General features: G+C 43.4%; 1 protein-coding gene and 1 long non-coding RNA gene across 2 annotated transcripts in view; both read right to left on the reverse strand.

Moving 5' to 3' along the window:
• LOC143508244 (uncharacterized) overlaps positions 1-723 on the reverse strand; it is a 3,092-nt gene extending 2,369 nt beyond the window's left edge. The window contains exon 1 of the long non-coding RNA XR_013129256.1: positions 598-723. This is a non-coding gene — a long non-coding RNA (uncharacterized LOC143508244). The remainder of the gene's footprint in view (positions 1-597) is intronic.
• A 310-nt stretch (positions 724-1,033) lies between these two features.
• On the reverse strand, positions 1,034-17,751 carry LOC143508243 (phospholipid-transporting ATPase ABCA1-like). Its single transcript, XM_076996730.1, has 8 exons — positions 17,535-17,751; positions 13,663-13,786; positions 10,547-10,676; positions 10,321-10,441; positions 7,939-8,001; positions 7,680-7,786; positions 2,379-2,557; positions 1,034-1,074 (listed from the first exon to the last, which is right to left on the reverse strand). The coding sequence occupies exons 1-8, from the start codon at positions 17,661-17,663 to the stop codon at positions 1,034-1,036; spliced, it is 894 nt and encodes a 297-aa protein (XP_076852845.1). The 5' UTR covers positions 17,664-17,751.
• Between the last annotated feature and the right edge of the window lie 3,164 nt (positions 17,752-20,915).

A 20,915-nucleotide genomic window follows, 5' to 3' on the forward strand; every position in this document is an offset into this window, starting at 1 on the left:
TTTATTCAATTAAGAATAGAGGTTTTATTGTTAAGTTTACTTCTGTTGTGAACAAACCAGTTGTCTCAGGTTGAGAGAATTTAATTTAATTTGATAGATGTAAATGCACTTTATATACTGTAACTGTTTACTTTTTTACTACAAAGATTTGGGATTTTAATGGATTTTATCCTGCACTGGTCTGTGGATGTGCAATAAATATAAAAAAACACCTTTCTGATCTACTCATTTCAACTGACAGTGAAAACTGCTTTTTCAAAAAATCCTTATTCATTGTCATATAACTTTTTTTAAACTGTAATGCAAATAGTTACTTTCCCTGGTAACGAGTTACTTTTATTATAGATTAATTCAGTTACTAACTCATTTACTTTTTTGAACAAGTAGTGAGTAACTATAACTAATTACTTTTTTAAAGTAACGTTTCCAACACTAGCTGTGTGTACCCGAATGGGACCGTAATCTCCTCAACAGTGTGGGGTTTGTGTTAGAACACTGGAATGAATCATCTCATTTCATCACTGAAAGTAACATTTTATATATATGAAAAGGCAACATATTGATTGGGCAGTGAGAGAAGCGGTGGGTGTGTCTTACTAGGAAGATGAGAGGCGGGCTGCCAATGAGAGCCATGGCTGTGGAGAGCTTACGTTTGTTCCCACCACTGTAGGTGCCAGCAGACCTGGTGGAGTATCTCACCAGACCCAACTTCTGTATACCCCACTCAGCCACCTGGGGGGGGGGGGGGGGGGGGGGTGAGAGGTGGAGGAGAGAGGGAGGAAGAGAGAGGGGGGAGAGGTGGAGGAGAGAGTGAGGGAGGGAGGAGAGAGGAGGTGAGAGGTGGAGGAGAGAGGGAGGGAGAAAGGAGAGACGGAAGGAGGGAGAAGAGAGGGAAAGCTGGAAATGACTACATTTTAGATTTCTACAAGCAACATAAGCACAACTCAATAATTGTTACAGTCTCCAAGTGAGACCACAAATTATAGTCTCACAGTACAGAAAACAAGCCAAAAAATGGATTAACACATCATCACTAAGTCTCATCACTAAGTCTCTTGTCTCCTTTGTCATCCACTGTGCACAACACATTGATGATTCTCCACATGAGTGAAGACATGTCACCTTCCCCACAAATCCACAGAATATTAATGCTGCTTTACTGCAGGTGACTAGTGTCCTTGCCACAGAAACATCGCCTATAACCAGAACATCATTTTGGACCAAACATGAACCGGGGGCAGCTGGGCTTGGGCCCATGAGGTTGGCGGTTCAATCCATGCAACGTGCAGAGAGGAATTACCCCCTACAGGGATTATTAATGCCTCTTCTAAACAGCTGCAAAGAAGCATCTAAAACCAGTGAGTTAAATAGAACTGCACACAACCCCAATGCTAGGATCAATGTGCTTCATCCACCCATCCATCCATCCTCTAAAACACGGGCGGAGGCAGAGGGCATTCAGGTAGCTAAGACAGCAGCTGAAGGCCTGTCCCACCTTAGCATTACGGTCACGTTGGACGGCTCCACAGTGGGCCCCCAGACGCCCCCACCACCCTCTCCTCATCCTCTACTGTTTGTCTTTGTGCACTGTGTTAATGAGAAGTGTGTTATTTGAAGTCACCTGATATTTTTCTTATTTGAGAGTCAGATTTAATCCTAGCAGTAATTCCCTGCTGTACCAAGAGCATCTGTAATCTCATTAGTGTTCAATCAGATTTGCGTTTGCTGTGTTTTTGTATTCACAACAATTTGGTTTGTTCCTTTCATTTGAACTTACGTACTATGTCTTGTGTGTGTGTGTGTGTGTGTGTGTGTGTGTGTTTGTGTGAGAGTGTGTGTGTGAGAGAGAAAGTGAGAGAGAGAAGGGGAGGAGGGTTTAGAAGATTCCATGAGAAAGAGGAGGTGTGTGTGTCTGTGTGTGAAAATGAGAGGGGGTGTTTGTGTGTGTGTGTGTGTGAGAGAGAGAGAGAGTGAGGGAGGAGGGTTTGTGTGTGTGTGTGTGTGTGTGTGTGTGTGTGTGTGTGTGTGTGTGTGTGTGTGTGAGAAAGAGAGGCAGGAGGATGTGTATATGTGTTTGTGTGTGTGTAAATCAGACAGGAGGAAAAGTGTTTTGTGTGTTCATGAGAAAGAGAGGAGGGTGTTTGGGTGTCTGAGAAAGAGAGGGTGTGTGTGTGTGTGTGTGTGTGTGTGTGTGTGTGTGTGTGTGTGTGTGTGTGTGTGTGTTTGCGCATGCATGCGTGCCAATGAGCATTATGACTGAGCAGCACTGACTACAACATCAAAAGCTGGTGCACTGAAAGAACAGATTCGCCTCAGTGTCTAAGTCATGGCACAGCAGGCACACACACACACACACACACACACACACACACACACACCTGCACACGCCATGTAAACACAAAAGTAAGGAGGCTGGTACCTGGACCTCTGTCTCTGAACACCCCTCAGTCTGCTGTAGAACTCCAGGTGTTCACGGGCGGTCAGCAGGTCGTCAAGGGCGTCGAATTGGGGACAGTAACCCATGTTCTGATGTACCTGCTGCATATCTGCACACACACTACACACATGCACGCACGCACGCACGCACGCACGCACGCACGCACCACACACACACACACACACACACACACACACACACACACACACACACACACACACACAGAGGTAACATCTGGTTTTCTGGATTTCTTATTTGTTAGTTTGACCATCCAATAGTCTATCCTTCCATTCCACTCGGCCAGAGGAGGATGGGCTCCCCCCCTGAGTCTTGGTTCCTCTCAAGGTTTCTTCCTCATGCAAAAAACTAGGGAGTTTTTCCTTGCCACTGTCGCCTTTGGCTTGCTCACTGGGGGCTAGGACTCGGCACTAACGGCGTCATTTTGTCAGTACCGGGATAATATAATTAATTACTTTTCCTGTCGTTACAACGCCGTTGACGTTACTGGTCATTAAAAGCGGTGCGTTACTACATATTGATATACTAATGCGAGCGGACCGCTGCTCAGGCTAGTGAGGAGTAACAGATCTCGATAGGTCACAGTTCTCGGTGTAACACCTGTTTTACTTAACAAGTCAGTAAGCCATTGGCTAAGGCAGCGATACGATAGCCAATCAGAGCCAGTGTTTTTACACGCGCTCCGAAGCACGCCAGTGACACACAACACAAACAGAGAATAGGCCGAAATGGCGTCAGGTGCAAGCCGAAGAAAATTTAGCATTTTCAAGGCGATATAAACATTATTTTTATTTAATTAAGAATAGAGGTTTTATTGTTAAGTTTACTTCTGTTGTGAACAAACCAGTTGTCTCAGGTTGAGAGAATTTAATTTAATTTCATAGATGTAAATGCACTTTATATAGTGTAACTGTTTACTTTTACTTTTTTTTTTTGTAAAGATTTGGGATTTTAAAGGATTTTATCCTGCACTGGTCTGTGGATGTGCAATAAATATCAAAAGTTAAACAACTTTCTGATCTACTCATTTCAACTGACTGTGAAAACTGCTTTAAAAAAAAAACTTAATTAATTGGCATATAACCTTTTTTTAACTGTAACGCAAATAGTTACTTTCCCTGGTAACGAGTTACTTTTATTATAGAGTAATTCAGTTACTAACTCAGTTACTTTTTTGAACAAGTAGTGAGTAACTATAACGAATTACTTTTTTAAAGTAACGTTCTCAACACTGGTCTTTAGGTACTGAGACTGGCGATATACAAGTATAACTTCATATCCAAATAGGGACTCAATGTTTTGTCATAAATTGTCAAAACTACGACAACAAGATCACAAGATCAAAGGGTATCACATTTCAAAGGTCAGTAAAACAATTTTTATTTAAAAAATAATAGCGGAGATGAGGGATGTTGACTGTCTATGCTAGCTTGATTTTGATAAAGCTATGTCGAGTAAACCCACTTAAAAACAAGTTTTCTGTTCCAACAAATTAGAATGTATTGTTATTAATATTGTAATCATGTTAGGATAATGTTGTAAATACGATGTTCATTAAAATTATCTCTAAATCTGTTTTACTGGGACCGATGTTCAGTCCAGTTGGCATTATGTCCCATAGATACTCTCTCACACAAATTGAATAAATAATGAAACCAAATGAAAATTTAAGTCAATTAAATTTGTCATAATTATTTTTTAAATGAACAGTTTAATACAAGTTTTTTTTTTTTTATAATTGCCATTTTCTACACAGATTTCCCAACAAACAAAGAAAATATGAGCTGTACAAATTGTGGGTCAAAAAGTGTGGACATCTGAGAGGACCGTCATCTACAGCAGGGATATGCAGTGCTCACTGCCCACTGATATCAACCGTACACTGAAGAGGGCACATGTTAAAGAAGGAGCAGTGCCTTTAAACTTCCACACCATTTGCAGGTAGTATTCCTAACATTTTTACCGTGTTTTTAACTATTAATATTTTTGCTGGTGTCATCCATGTTATCATACAACTTAAGGATGTTATTTCATATTTCTGTCAGCAAAAGCTACCAGCTAAGAGAAGGAGCCATAACAGTGCATGTGTCCTGAGACCCCTTCAATGCAGTGAGCCAAGTACTTCATAAATATGTGTGGTAAGGGTTGTGTTTTATTGTCAGCAACTAGATGGAGCAATGGTTAGCTCATCACTAACCTTTGCTCTGTCCATGACAGTGCTCAGATCTGCATCAAAGATTGGCAGACACCAGAATTAGAACTTCAAACAAGAAATTTTATCATTAGACCTCTTTCTGAGAGCTGCTTTTAAGCTTGCCATTTACAACTAATGATCAAGTATTCTTGATCATACTGTCCTTTTTTGCAGGAACATACCTATCAAAATGATGACCAAGACTCTATTTGCAGCAATCAGGTATCCAAGCTAGGAGAAGACTTGGAAAGGCTCAGGAAGAAGGCAAAAAATGCCAAAGACAGAGAAAAAGAGCAAAGTCTCTCTGCAAGACTTTGCTGCAACAGCTTTCAGAGAAAGACCTGATAAACTCTGAACTGGAGCATCAGCTTCAGTCATATAGAGGTACATAAACTGCACAGTAAGCATTAAAGGACAGCACAGAATATGGTGTAATGATGTTTTATACAGAAAAACACAAATAGTTTAATTTAATAAATTATGGATACTTTGATACATTATGGATAATTATGGATACATTCTTCCCTGCTGCAGAAGCTGCATCAGAAGTGCACAAACCTGGTTCTTTTTAAAGGCCATTAAAATTCTGAGAAGAATGATTTTGTTTTTTAGTTGGATTTCAAAGTTGTGTTGTTATTGTCAGGAAATCTGAACTGCAAAGTAAATATTTTATTAAAGTTGATGAAATTCTGTAGCTAATGAGAAGAGGCTGCAATAAATGATTTTGAAAATTGTATATTTTGTGTCATGTCAATTTATCTAATTATGTGTTTGTGGGAAACTGAATTGTGTAAGCTCTTTTCTGCTACTTGAAGGTAAAAAAATTATTTTCTCTATCATAATTTCATAATTAATTTCATCCACATTTAGCCATGTTGTGCTCAAAGATGCTCCTCCACACTGATGCCATCTCATATTATACTTGAACATATATAACAGATATTGCACTTAAATAATTTATGAAAACTACAGCTGTAACAGGGAGAGTTGACAAAGAGATACTCATAAATTTGACTTTCAATATCAGAATTGTGACTGCTATCATACTTAAAACTTATCAAAGTTATTTATTGAAAACTTTTTACTATAATTATGATTGAATATCAAAAACATGACTTACATGTGTTATTTAGTTTTAGCCAGGTGAAAGTAAAGGGCTTTATGCAGGGTTTTTTATTTTATTTTACCTAAATTGAAAAATCCCCAGACTGCTTATAAATTTATCTCTTGGGATAATACGAAGTTTTATCATATCACAACATCGGCAATATTCTCACCTTTAATTTAAGCCATATTTTCCAAAAATCGGATAAGAAATAAGGGCGCTAGGACTGTTTTTGTGACAGATGGATGCACATCCCACATAGGAACTACACTGCTTTGCTGACATGACTCAATGCATAGTAATGGCTCCGAGGGCGGCGCATCGCTAGCTATAGCGGCAACATGCGATGTCCAATCCAGTAATATAGATCAATGTATTGTTGCATGTCTTCTGAACATCGTGAGAGATGTTGGTTCAAGTCGAGCAGCCCCATTAGCCTGTTTGTTTAGGGCCTTCAGGAACATGGGAGCTGGCCCAGTTCTGGATTTACAAGCATGCGTCAGTGTTTGAAACCTGACATGAGATGCTGCAGGGAACCTGTGGAGGGATCTGGAGTAGGGGGGGGGGGGGGCTGGAGTAGTCTGCAACCTGCATGACTGAGTGCTGTGTTAGCAGCACTGTTGGGTCTACCAGTGTTTAACTGGAACACTGGAACGTTTGAGCACCAAAACTACCCCAACATAGTTCTCACTAACACAGGTAGGGCATTGTTGCAAATGAACATCAGATTCCCATTCATTCATAATGGGTGTGTTCTAGTGGTGTCACACCAATAAAAGGGCGTGTGCTAGTGGTGTCACACCAATAAAAGGGCGTGTTCTAGTGGTGGCACACCAATAAAAGGGTGTGTTCTAGTGGTGGCACACCAATAAAAGGGCGTGTTCTAGTGGTGGCACACCAATAAAAGGGTGTGTTCTAGTGATGTCACACCAATAAAAGGGCGTGTGCTAGTGGTGTCACACCAATAAAAGGGCGTGTTCTAGTTGTGTCACACCAATAAAAGGGTGTGTTCTAGTTGTGTCACACCAATAAAAGGGCGTCTTCTAGTTGTGTCACACCAATAAAAGGGCGTGTTCTAGTTGTGTCACACCAATAAAAGGGCGTCTTCTAGTTGTGTCACACCAATAAAAGGGCGTGTGCTAGTGGTGTCACACCAATAAAAGGGCGTGTGCTAGTGGTGTCACACCAATAAAAGGGTGTGTTCTAGTTGTGTCACACCAATAAAAGGGCGTCTTCTAGTTGTGTCACACCAATAAAAGGGTGTGTTCTAGTTGTGTCACACCAATAAAAGGGCGTCTTCTAGTTGTGTCACACCAATAAAAGGGCGTGTGCTAGTGGTGTCACATCAATAAAAGGGCGTGTTCTAGTGGTGTCACACCAATAAAAGGGTGTGTTCTAGTTGTGTCACACCAATAAAAGGGCGTGTTCTAGTTGTGTCACACCAATAAAAGGGTGTGTTCTAGTTGTGTCACACCAATAAAAGGGTGTGTTCTAGTGGTGTCACACCAATAAAAGGGCGTGTTCTAGTTGTGTCACACCAATAAAAGGGCGTCTTCTAGTGGTGTCACACCAATAAAAGGGTGTGTTCTAGTTGTGTCACACCAATAAAAGGGCGTCTTCTAGTTGTGTCACACCAATGTACTGTATGTCTGCATCAAAAATCTATTCAGTTCCAAAAATGGAAGCAACTGCTCACCAATTATTTGCAGGTCTAAACAACATTCAGTGTCTTTGGCTTTTAAATGTTGACATTATTTATTTTGAGAGACCTTCACTATATCTTGATGAGGGTGCGGTAGATGAGTGTGCCATCCTCTGAAATCACTTCCACAATGATAATTGTGTAAATCACCTCTGTCTGATACGTGTTTGTTTACCTATGTCTGATATGTTTTTTTACTCATGTCCGATATGTTTTTGTTTACCTGTATCCATTTAGGAAGGCCTCTCCTCCTGAAGGTGGGATATCTCCAGTCAGCATTTTAAAGGTAGTGGTTTTACCTGCCCCGTTAATACCCAACAGGCCAAAGCACTATAAGACACACACACGCACGCACACATGCACACACACACGCACACACATGCATACGCACACATACACAGAAAGACTGTTAGTCTAGCAAACTCACTCTGATATTTCTATCAAACAATATATTTTTTGTACTTTCCTAGGACGTGTCTGACCTCAGAAGCAGGTACTCCCACACAGATCCTGTCCACCGCTGGAACCTTCTTCCCAGAGTATATCTAGTGTAAGAGAGGAAGGGAGGGAGGGAGGGGGAGAGAGAGAGAGATAGATCACAACTTTCTAAAGACTTGCCTTTCCTATTTATAGACAGAAGGAGGTAGGAGGAGGCAGAGAGAGTAACAGAACTGCTCCACCTCAGTGTGTATGGTGGGAGGGTAACAGAACTGCTCCACCTCAGTGTGTATGGTGGGAGGGTAACAGAACTGCTCCACCTCAGTGTGTATGGTGGGAGGGTAACAGAACTGCTCCACCTCAGTGTGTATGGTGGGAGGTAACAGAACTGCTCCACCTCAGTGTGTATGGTGGGAGGGTAACAGAACTGCTCCACCTCAGTGTGTATGGTGGGAGGGTAACAGAACTGCTCCACCTCAGTGTGTATGGTGGGAGGGTAACAGAACTGCTCCACCTCAGTGTGTATGGTGGGAGGGTAACAGAACTGCTCCACCTCAGTGTGTATGGTGGAAGGGTAACAGAACTGCTCCACCTCAGTGTGTATGGTGGGAGGGTAACAGAACTGCTCCACCTCAGTGTGTATGGTGGGAGGGTAACAGAACTGCTCCACCTCAGTGTGTATGGTGGAAGGGTAACAGAACTGCTCCACCTCAGTGTGTATGGTGGGAGGTAACAGAACTGCTCCACCTCAGTGTGTATGGTGGGAGGTAACAGAACTGCTCCACCTCAGTGTGTATGGTGGGAGGTAACAGAACTGCTCCACCTCAGTGTGTATGGTGGGAGGGTAACAGAACTGCTCCACCTCAGTGTGTATGGTGGGAGGGTAACAGAACTGCTCCACCTCAGTGTGTATGGTGGGAGGGTAACAGAACTGCTCCACCTCAGTGTGTATGGTGGGAGGGTAACAGAACTGCTCCACCTCAGTGTGTATGGTGGGAGGGTAACAGAACTGCTCCACCTCAGTGTGTATGGTGGGAGGGTAACAGAACTGCTCCACCTCAGTGTGTATGGTGGGAGGGTAACAGAACTGCTCCACCTCAGTGTGTATGGTGGGAGGTAACAGAACTGCTCCACCTCAGTGTGTATGGTGGGAGGTAACAGAACTGCTCCACCTCAGTGTGTATGGTGGGAGAGTAACAGAACTGCTCCACCTCAGTGTGTATGGTGGAAGGTAACAGAACTGCTCCACCTCAGTGTGTATGGTGGGAGGGTAACAGAACCGCTCCACGTCAGTACCTACACCAGTGTCAGCTCACGGAGATTGAGATTGTGAAAGATCGAGACTTTGGCTACATCCAAAGCTGCACCCGGCACTTCTTAATTAACACTCTGGCGGTCCGTGCTCCATGTGCTCGTCATGGGCGTATCTTCACCTACACCACCCATTCACTGTGGACTATGGGCTGTTTGTGTACAGGGCCAGGTCAGATAATAATTTGGCAGCCTGCCTTCGGACAAACTCACAATGCAGTACACATTTGGGTCCAGCAGGGGGCCTCCGCTTGTTCTAAAAGTTTCCTGCAACTTTGTCTCCCTCTTTCTCTCTACGCCTGTAGGCCAAAGTTCTCCTTCTCGGAGGGCAGCCTTCACGCTGCCAGCAGGTCTGCTCAAGGTCTGAATCTTAATGCAGCTTTGCAATCTCAACTCCCCGCAGACAAGCAAAACTTTGGTTTTACCAAGACTGTAGTCTCGCCTATGCGCAGAAATAAACAACTCTCACTACCTCCACAAGCCCTGCAGTGGAGACTCTGAACTGAAACTGGGAAGAGAGAGAGAGAGAGAGAGCGAGAGAGAGAGAGAGAGAGAGAAAGATGAAAGGATGAATAAAGTCAGGAAGAATGAAGAGTTGGAGCTGTGTCTTGTTTTGCAGTGAAAGATAAGAGCTCTACCCTTTGAGTTAACCATTTCCTGTTAGTGAAGGTCCCTGTGGGAAGTGCGGTGTTTCAGACGCTCACTTGCCACCGCTGAACTGCTGGGGGCAGCAGGTGGAGCAGCAGGTGGTGCAAGTGATGTCACTTCCTGTTACACAGGCTACAGGCATGAAACATCTGCTCAAGTCATCAGTGCTAACGCTGGAGAGTGGAGCACACTGGCGTACCCTCACTCTGCACCTCAGGGTTCCTTCTGCAAATACAGCTGTGCTACACCCACCTCTCTCTCTCACACACACACGCACACGCACACACACACACACAAACACACACTGTACACTACGAACACACACATACACACACACACACGCTCGCTCACACACACGCTCTCACACACACACACGCTCACACAAACACACACGCTCACACAAACACACACGCTCACACACACACACACGCTCACACACACACACACACCCACACACACACACACACCTTGGTGAGGTCACAGATCTGGAGCAGGTCTTTCTGGGCTCCGCCCCTGTGCACACGCTCACGCTCACGGGCCACGTCTTCATCTTCCACCTCCGTTGCTATCGGCAACCCCTTCACCAGTCTGAAACGGTATTATATTATATCTAATTAGGGTGGGGTTTTTAGTGTGCGGTGCTTGAGGTTTTTAGTGTGGGGTGTTTTGTGTGGTGTGTGGTATTTCCCTCACCTTGGCTTGCAGCAGAACCTGTACTGGATGAGAAGGGTGAAGCCAAACATGATTACGCCCTCTATTGACATGGCGAACAGATTCTTCCCCACCATATTCCAGCTCAGAGGGTCTTCAAACCGATCCTGACCTGAAAGGGGAGAGAGAGAGAGAGAGAGAGAGAGAGAGAGAGAGAGAGAGAGAGAGAGAGAGAGAGAGAGAGAGAGAGAGAGAGAGAGAGAGAGAGAAGGAAAAAGGAACCAGTGTGAAGTGGTTATGTTTATGTAGGTAATTCCATGGAGTGTCACTCACTTCAGCCACATAAGATCCCTTTTGTTCTGCATAATGTGGTAGGTTTTCATTTGACATGGGTGCATTTGACTCAGGGTATTCTGCTGAGGTGTTTAGTCTGTGATATTTAGTTTAGTCTGTTCTGCTGAGATGTTTAGTCTGAGATACTTTGTTTAGTCTGTTCTGCTGAGATGTTTAGTCTGGGGTATTTAGTTTAGTCTGTTCTGCTGAGATGTTTAGTCTGAGATACTTTGTTTAGTCTGTTCTGCTGAGATGTTTAGTCTGGGGTAATTAGTTTAGTCTGTTCTGCTGAGGTGTTTAGTCTGGGGTATTTAGTTTTGTCTGTTCTGCTGATGAGTTTAGTCTGGGATATTTAGTTTAGTCTGTTCTGCTGATGAGTTTAGTCTGGGGTATTTAGTTTAGTCTGTTCTGCTGAGGTGTTTAGTCTGGGGCATTTAGTTTAGTCTGTTCTGCGGAGATGTTTAGTCTGGGGTATTTAGTTTAGTCTGTTCTGCGAAGATGTTTAGTCTGGGGTATTTAGTTTAGTCTGTTCTGCTGAGGTGTTTAGTCTGTGATATTTAGTTTAGTCTGTTCTGCTGAGATGTTTAGTCTGAGATACTTTGTTTAGTCTGTTCTGCTGAGATGTTTAGTCTGGGGTATTTAGTTTAGTCTGTTCTGCTGAGATGTTTAGTCTGAGATACTTTGTTTAGTCTGTTCTGCTGAGATGTTTAGTCTGGGGTAATTAGTTTAGTCTGTTCTGCTGAGGTGTTTAGTCTGGGGTATTTAGTTTTGTCTGTTCTGCTGATGAGTTTAGTCTGGGATATTTAGTTTAGTCTGTTCTGCTGATGAGTTTAGTCTGGGGTATTTAGTTTAGTCTGTTCTGCTGAGGTGTTTAGTCTGGGGCATTTAGTTTAGTCTGTTCTGCGGAGATGTTTAGTCTGGGGTATTTAGTTTAGTCTGTTCTGCGAAGATGTTTAGTCTGGGGTATTTAGTTTAGTCTGTTCTGCTGAGGTGTTTAGTCTGGGGTATTTAGTTTAGTCTGTTCTGCGGAGATGTTTAGTCTGGGGTATTTAGTTTAGTCTGTTCTGCTGAGATATTTAGTCTGGGGTATTTAGTTTAGTCTGTTCTGCTGAGATGTTTAGTCTGAGATACTTTGTTTAGTCTGTTCTGCTGAGATGTTTAGTCTGGGGTATTTAGTTTAGTCTGTTCTGCTGAGATGTTTAGTCTGAGATACTTTGTTTAGTCTGTTCTGCTGAGATGTTTAGTCTGGGGTATTTAGTTTAGTCTGTTCTGCTGAGGTGTTTAGTCTGGGGTATTTAGTTTTTTTTGTCTGTTCTGCTGATGAGTTTAGTCTGGGATATTTAGTTTTGTCTGTTCTGCTGATGAGTTTAGTCTCGGGTATTTCGTTTAGTCTGTTCTGCTGAGGTGTTTAGTCTTGGGTATTTAGTTTAGTCTGTTCTGCTGAGGTGTTTAGTCTGGGGTATTTAGTTTAGTCTGTTCTGCTGAGATGTTTAGTCTGGGATATTTAGTTTAGTCTGTTCTGCTGAGGTGTTTAGTCTGGGGTATTTAGTTTAGTCTGTTCTGCTGAGATGTTTAGTCTGGGATATTTAGTTTAGTCTGTTCTGCTGAGATGTTTAGTCTGAGATACTTTGTTTAGTCTGTTCTGCTGAGATGTTTAGTCTGGGGTATTTAGTTTAGTCTGTTCTGCTGAGATGTTTAGTCTGAGATACTTTGTTTAGTCTGTTCTGCTGAGATGTTTAGTCTGGGGTATTTAGTTTTGTCTGTTCTGCTGATGAGTTTAGTCTGGGATATTTAGTTTAGTCTGTTCTGCTGATAAGTTTAGTCTGGGGTATTTAGTTTAGTCTGTTCTGCTGAGGTGTTTAGTCTGGGGTATTTAGTTTAGTCTGTTCTGCGGAGATGTTTAGTCTGGGGTATTTAGTTTAGTCTGTTCTGCGAAGATGTTTAGTCTGGGGTATTTAGTTTAGTCTGTTCTGCGAAGATGTTTAGTCTGGGGTATTTAGTTTAGTCTGTTCTGCTGAGATGTTTAGTCTTGGGTATTTAGTTTAGTCTGTTCTGCTGAGATATTTAGTCTGGGGTATTTAGTTTAGTCTGTTCTGCTGAGATGTTTAGTCTGAGATACTTTGTTTAGTCTGTTCTGCTGAGATGTTTAGTCTGGGGTATTTAGTTTAGTCTGTTCTGCTGAGGTGTTTAGTCTGGGGTATTTAGTTTTGTCTGTTCTGCTGGTGGGCCATTCTCAGCACAGTGACACTGACATGTCAGTGGTGTGGAGGAAGCATAGTCCATGTTTGCTGTTAGGGAAACAGTGCAGATCTCATTTTCAGCTCATCTACGGCTCATTCATTCTCTCTTTCATTCTTCAAAAGCCTGTTCCAATCACAGTGTCAGAATCCCTTTCATCTATCCCTTTCTCCTTCATCACTCCATCATCTCTCATCCGCTATCAAACACTTACAGCTAAATATAACCCACTCCCCGCCAGCGACACACACATACACACACAAAAGACTTTGAGACAGAATTTGTTTGTGTATGTGTGTGTGTGTGTGTGTGTGAGTGTGTGTGTGTATATATGTGTGTATATATATATGTGTGTGTGTCTTACCCAGGCTACTAAACAGAGTGTGTGTTGTGTGTGTGTGTGTGTGTGTGTGTGTGTGTGTGTGTGTGTGTGTGTGTGTGTGTGTGTGTGTGTGTGTATGTGTGTGTGTCTTACCCAGGCTGCTAAACAGAGTGTGTGTGTATATATGTGTGTGTGTCTTACCCAGGCTGCTAAACAGAGTGTGTGTGTATATATGTGTGTGTATATATATGTGTGTGTGTCTTACCCAGGCTGCTAAACAGAGTAGCCATGGCCTGGTTTTTCGCCATGTCGATGAGTCCTCGGCCCAGACAGAAATGGGGGAATATCAATAACACCTGTTTCACTATGTTATTGATATTGGTGATGTTCTATAAAGAGAGACAGAGAGAGAGAAAAATAGAGGAGGAGGAGGACAGAAAAGTCAGTAATAAAGGAAAATCTATAGAGGATACAATAAATTCACCAAAAGAAGAAAAACAAAATGGTGTGTGTGTGTGTATTTGTGTGTGTGTATATGTGTGTGTGTGCATGTAATCAATTATTTCTTCTTTGTGTTAGTCTGCTTCTGTTAGATTTAACCGTTACAGATCGACAATGCAGTTGTAGGAGTTACAAGGATATAATAACCTTTACGTCAGTAAACCTTACTGAAGCACTGGACGGCTCTTAGAGAAGGCCAAACCTGTCTGTGAGGGTGGAGGGGGGGGGGGGGGGGTGAGAGAGAGGGGGAGTGAGGGGGAGAGGGGGGAAGATGGAGAAAGATGAGGGAGGGAGAGAAAGTATATCTAGTGTCCTTCCTGTATATACAGGATCGAGTCTCTGAGGTCAGCCTGCCCGGTAGAGACATAATTCAACTCTGGCACATGAAAAACTCCAAATATGGAATCTGATCTGGCAAATCTCTTCTTTGCCTTGAGAGTACAGAGCTGCAGAGGCACCACAACTCTCGCTTTAGGGTCCCACTGTACACTCATAAATCATCTCCAGATTTACTGAGAAGGACAAATCTCACTGGCTCTGGGGTGATCCATATTTCCCACCCCTTCTCCTTACACACACACTTACACACACAAACACATGCACATATATTTGCATGAGCGCACATGCACGCACACACACACACACACACACACACACACACACACACACACACAGGACTTGCACATTCCCATTGTGATGCTTCCTCAGACCACAGGGATTTGAAAAGAAAAATATAACGTAGAATAAGGGAGAGAACAGAACCATCCCAGAAGGGCTAAAGCTTGTTTTGTGTTTGTGTTTTGTGGGACTGCGTGCAGTCAGATGAAACTGTTAGTAGATGCTGGTCAGGTCAGGCCATTACTCCCTTACATTAGTGTTACTCAGCTTTGCTCTACCTATGGTAGGAAATCAACATACTACATAAGCCAGACTGTTACACTAAATACGCCAGTGTGTGAGTCACACTAAATATGCCAGTGTGTGGGTCACACTAAATACGCCAGTGTGTGGGTCACACTAAATATGCCAGTGTGTGGGTCACACTAAATACGCCAGTGTGTGGGTCACATTAAATACGCCAGTGTGTGGGTCACATTAAATACGCCAGTGTGAGTCACACTAAATACGCCAGTGTGAGTCACACTAAGTACGCCAGTGTGTGGGTTACACTAAAGGCGCCAGTGTGTGGGTCACACTAAATACGCCAGTGTGTGGGTCACACTAAATATGACAGTATGTGGATTACACTAAATACCCCAGTGTGTGTGGGTCACACTAAATACGCCAGTGTGTGTGGATCACACTAAATATGACAGTATGTGGATTACACTAAATACGCCAGTGTGTGTGGGTCACACTAAATACGCCAGTGTGTGTGGGTCACACTAAATGCGCCAGTGTGTGTGGGTCATACTAGATATGGCACGGTGTTGGTCATACTAAACATGCCAATGTGTGGGACATAGTAGGTACTGGTGTATCTATCAAATATCAGTTACAATGGAGATGTCATTTGAGTTATGCTAGAGTGTGTGTCTCATATCAGTTACCGGTCGATCGCGAAGGAATGCGGGTAGATCGCGTGACATTAAAAAGTAGTGGATGAATGACAGGATATCGTCCATCTGCTCTGACGGTTGTATATATACATCGGCCCGGTAACAATTTACTTTCGTTCGTCGTCACCCCCCCCCCCCCCTCAAAAATTTACGTTCGCCACCAACCCCCCCATCAACAAATTACACTCGGGGCGAGGTAGATCTTTCTGACTTGGTCATCTTATAAGTAGCTCGCAACCTGAAAATTTGTGGGCACCCCTGCACTAGAGTGTCATATCATATATGCTAGAGTGTGTGTCTCATATCAGTTATTCTAGAGTGTCATATCACTGGTGCTAGAGTGTGTGCGTCATCAGTTACACAGGAGTGATCAGTTAAATTGGAGATGTCATTTCAGGGACACTACACTTTACAGTGCATGCGGCTCTTTGCCTGGTTTCGTGCAGCTCCCCAGCCGGTCCGCAGGCTCACCTGCACTAACGGGGCGACAGACCGCTACATTTTCGTGGTGCGCGGTTTGTTTGTAGGTGTTCTCGTTGTTGTAGGTGTTCTCGTATGGTGTTGTGTGTTCTTGTATGGTTTTGTGTGTTCTCGTATGGTTTTGTGTGTTCTCGTATGGTCTCGTGTGTTCTCGTATGGTCTTGTGTGTTCTCGTATGGTCTCGTGTGTTCTCGTATGGCCTTGTGTGTTCTCGTAGGGTCTCGTGTATTATCTTATTGCAGATCACACAGAACTGGAATACACACACAAGGACACACTCTCACACACAGTCTTAACTACATCTCCTGTGTGCTTTGTTTCCCAGCAGGCCATGCGCAGTCATCAGGTGTTCACAGGAACATGACAATTACAGGTCATTGCCATGGGAACGTACCCACCTCCCACAGGCTAGCACTGTGTTTTGTAGTTGCCATGAAATACATTCTACCTCCGCCTGGTCCATTAGCTGCTCCTGAAAATCTCTAACCATCCAGGACATAAAGAGATCCCTGACCATACAGTATATACAGATATACCCATCCATACAGTATATACAGATATACCCATCCATACAGTATATACAGCTATACCCATCCATACAGTATATACAGATACACCCATCCATACTGTATATACAGATATACCCATCCATACAGTATATACAGCTATACCCATCCATACAGTCTATACAGATACACCCATCCATACTGTATATACAGATATACCCATTCATACAGTATATACAGATATACCCATCCATAACGTATATACAAATACACCATACATCCATTTTTCTCTTCATCTCCTCACTTGTGGAGGCAAATTGTCAGGCTGTCAATAACTCATGAGAAACCTTCCAGCAGTAAGTCGCTGGCTTCTCAGTTCAGCTACAAAACACCAAAAAGAACTTTAGCCTGGAGGCAGAGAGAGAGAGAAAAGAAGAGAGAGAGTGAGGGAGGGGGGAGAGTGAGGGAGGGGGGAGATAGGGGGTGGGGAGAGATGATTGTGGAAAGATGCTTCAGCAAGAAAGGGAGAGAAAGAGAGAGGAAGGGAGAGAGAAAGAGAAAGGGAGAGGAAGGGAGAGAGAAAGAGACAGGGAGAAGAAGGCAGAGGAAGGGAGAGAAGGGAGAGGACTACTGTCTGCATCCAGAGTGAATCAGTAAAGTGTACTGGGTGTACGGGGTGTACTGGGTGTACTGGGTGTACGGGGTATACTGGGTGTACTGAGTGTATGAGGTGTACGGGGTGTACTGGGTGTACGGGGTATACTGGGTATACTGGGTGTACTGAGTGTATGAGGTGTACGGGGTGTACTGCGTATACTGCGTGTACTGGGTGTACGGGGTGTACTGAGTGTATGGAGTGTACAAGGTGTACGGGGTGTATGGGGTGTATGCGGTGTATAGGGTGTACAGGGTGTATGCGGTGTACGGGGTGTATAGCTGTACAGGGTGTACAGAGGAAAAACATGTGGTTCAGTGAGTGTTTGTTTCTGTTGTGTCGTTACTTTGTGAATAAGCTGTGTACACATGGATGCGTGTGTGTGTGTGTGTGTGTGTGTGTGTGTGTGTGTGTGTGTGTGTACTTTTTGACTAACCGGATCGTCGAACAGCTCCATGATGAAGGTGGCAATACTGCCATTGATGCCAATGAAGAGATTAACGCATGTGAGCACTACATACGCTGTGCTGGGCACACTGAAGATGAAGGAGGCAGGGTACATCATCGGAGTGATGGACCAGCTAGAACACGCCAACACAACACGCCAGCACAACACACACACGCCAGAACAACACACAACACGCCAGCAGACATGTTAGAGTATGATCATACACCTTCACTGCACCCACGGTCACACGCATGCACATACACACGCACACACAGATGACACACCCCTGGTTAAACATTACTCCAGAAAATCAAACCCTCACCATTTTATTTGCTCCCCTTTAGGGTAAATGAACTACAGTTCCTGTTATTCCCAGCAGCAGAAGAAATTCGGTGCAATGTCATGAAATTTAGGGTTAAAATTAGCACTGAAGATCTTCTTAATATTTTATCCATATTTTATTATTTAATTCTGAATATTTGTAATGTATACTGAGTCCTTTGCTAGACTAATTATCAAAATGCATGTTCATGTCAGGGTTATCGGTGATAAAATGGATAAAATTAATTAGATAAAAGAGTTTTCTAGGGCTATAATTTGAAAAAATATTGCAGAAGGTCATATTGCAATAATGTATAATAAAAATGATTACACTATTTTACTCTTTTAGTCATATTTCAAAAGGCTTTTGCAGGGTTTTTCTTCTACCCATTTGGGCTGGAGGAGTTGGGGTAGTGTGTGTGCAGCTGTATGTTCAGTGGGGAAGTGTGAGGGGTTTAATACGTTTTGACAGTGTGGAGACGTGAGGAAAGTGATGAACTGACACTTATTTGCATGTTTTTGGTTATTTTATCTCGTTTGCTTTGGTGTGGGTGCCTGCAATCTGAGCAGTCAGGCTGCTGGTGAACACACCAAAGCAATTTCACTAATGAACTGTGCTGTGCTCACCATCATCATCACCATAATCACCACCGTCATCATCATCACCACCACCATCATAATCACCATCATCACCACCATCAGCCGAACAAACTCAATTCTACCACAAACAGGTTACCTCTCTTACCATTCTGACTATGTTTAGGTGTGGAGCAATACTATCATACTACTTATGGGTAATTATGAGTCTCACTCTTGATATGCATTCTATAACACTGTCTGGAAACACTCTCCACCATTTTATCCTATTTAGTCTGATCTAATCTCATCTAGTACTTATCTGTAGTATTTAGTCTGATTTAATCTCATCTAGTACTTATCTGTAGTATTATTCTGATCTTGCAGTTATTTAATCAGGGAACACATCTCAAGATGATCTATTCTTATTTTAATCTTACGTTAACTTTACCGTAGTCTCGTCGGACCACAGACTTTGACGTAACCTTTGTCTCGTAGGGCCACACGAGACATTAGTAACATTAGTAAACATTACTGATATCTTGTGTGAGATGTTGGTACAGTACTGTCAGTGCCTGGAGAGAGACACGTTGTTGTTGTTGTTTGGCTTTGCAGACCGGTTCACTGGATATTTTTTTGATGAATGAAAGATGAAGTTGAGAATGCCAGCGTTTGTTAGTGTTTATATCTACATGTGGTGAAACATACAGGAATCATACCTGTTTTTATACAACGTCTCCCTGGGGGTTTGTAGATTATTGGCCAAATGACCGTAATCTAAAATAACAACACTAATGATTATCAGTTTGGTTCAAATCCATTCTCAGTGTGTGACTGTTCAAATTCAGCAGCCCATGGAGTCCAGGAGAGGAGGGGCCACATCCCAGCACAGTGCTGCTGGGTCCAGCAGGCCTGGGGCCTTGTTGCCTTCAGACCCCAGGGAGGTGGACAGTAGGGCTCAGGGCGGTTGACGAGACTGCCCGTCTAGAACATTCCCCATCTGAGCTGTGAAAGCAGCATGATTTCTTTAATTGTTGTGTGTGTGTGTGTGTGTGTGTGTGTGTGTGTGTGTGTGTGTGTGTGTGTGTGTATGTGTGTCACTGAGCTGCTGCAGGGTGAAGGGACATCCACAGAGCGTGGACACACGTGGATCTGAGCACGTGACACGCTTCAGTGCAGTTCAGCACTGGATCCAGAATATCGCTACAGCATCTGGCTTTGAGACGCGTGAGACAGCTCTATCGGCAGAGCCGTCATCAATGAAGATGCGTGAGACGGCTCCTCTGGCATTGTTGTCATTACTAAAGACACGTTACACAGTTGCACTGGCAACCATCCACACCCACGACAACATATGGGGCACGTGAGCTACAACAGATTGGAGCAGATCCTTTTTCCTCTCTACACTTCCCCTATTTCCCCTGTGTAACACAGATTAAAGCTCACTAGACTCAGCAGAGTTTATTTCATAGGTTTTAGCTACGGACCGTGACCTGGCCTGTCTGGTCATGAGGCCACGGTGGTTTGCTTCTAATGACTTCATGCTGGTGAATGCTGCTCTCTCTTTCTGTTTGTTTACGTCTGCTGGATGGTGTTCCCGACCTGGTCAGGATGCTTTCTTCATCCTCAGCGCCTGTTATCTTCCAGGTCTGGGGTTTGTTCTTATTCTCAGCTGAGGTTGTCTTCCGGCTGCTGAGATGTTTTCTACTGACAAACTCTGCTGTGCGTTCATGCTTCTTTACACTGAACCACACGATTGGTTCTGACACGCCTGGATTCAAATTTCTGAGCCATCTATTCAAATATTTAAGGTGTCTGTCTGACAGATGTAATGTTTTAGCTGTCTGTCTGACTTGTCTATTCTAATGTTTTAGTTGTCTGTCTAACTGATCTATTCTAATGTTTTAGCTGTCTGTCTGACTTGTCTATTCTAATGTTTTACTTGTCTGTCTGACTGATCTATTCTAATGTTTTAGTTGTCTGTCTGACTGATCTATTCTAATGTTTTAGTTGTCTGTCTGATTGATTTATTTGAAGTTTTATCTGTTTCTCATTTAGAAATTCATTCTGCAGATGCCAAAGTCACAGCTGTAACCAGCTCTCCCTGTCCTGGTTGCTCTGCTGGGCATTAATCCCGGAGGGCCACAGACACAGCTGCTGCCCCCCTGCCCCCCTGCCCACCTGCCCCCCTGCCCACCTGCCCCTCTGGAACTGATCCTGGCACTGCGGGCACTGGTGTGACAGGGCTGATGCTCCTATATGGATCTTGAAGATCACAATCATGGTTTTATTTCTAAATAAATGTGCTGAACTACAAAATAGTTAATCAGTTAAAATGATCTTTGTCCATTCATTGGCTGTACTGAATACCTATATCATCATGAACACACGAGAGTGTATGGTGTCATCTGCCAGGGAGGAGGTGTGTGTGTGTGTGTGTGTGTAAACTGGGAAGTGTGTGTAGGTGTGTGA

The sequence above is a fragment of the Brachyhypopomus gauderio genome, unplaced genomic scaffold (genome assembly GCF_052324685.1).
Source record: "Brachyhypopomus gauderio isolate BG-103 unplaced genomic scaffold, BGAUD_0.2 sc852, whole genome shotgun sequence".
NCBI lineage: Eukaryota > Metazoa > Chordata > Actinopteri > Gymnotiformes > Hypopomidae > Brachyhypopomus > Brachyhypopomus gauderio.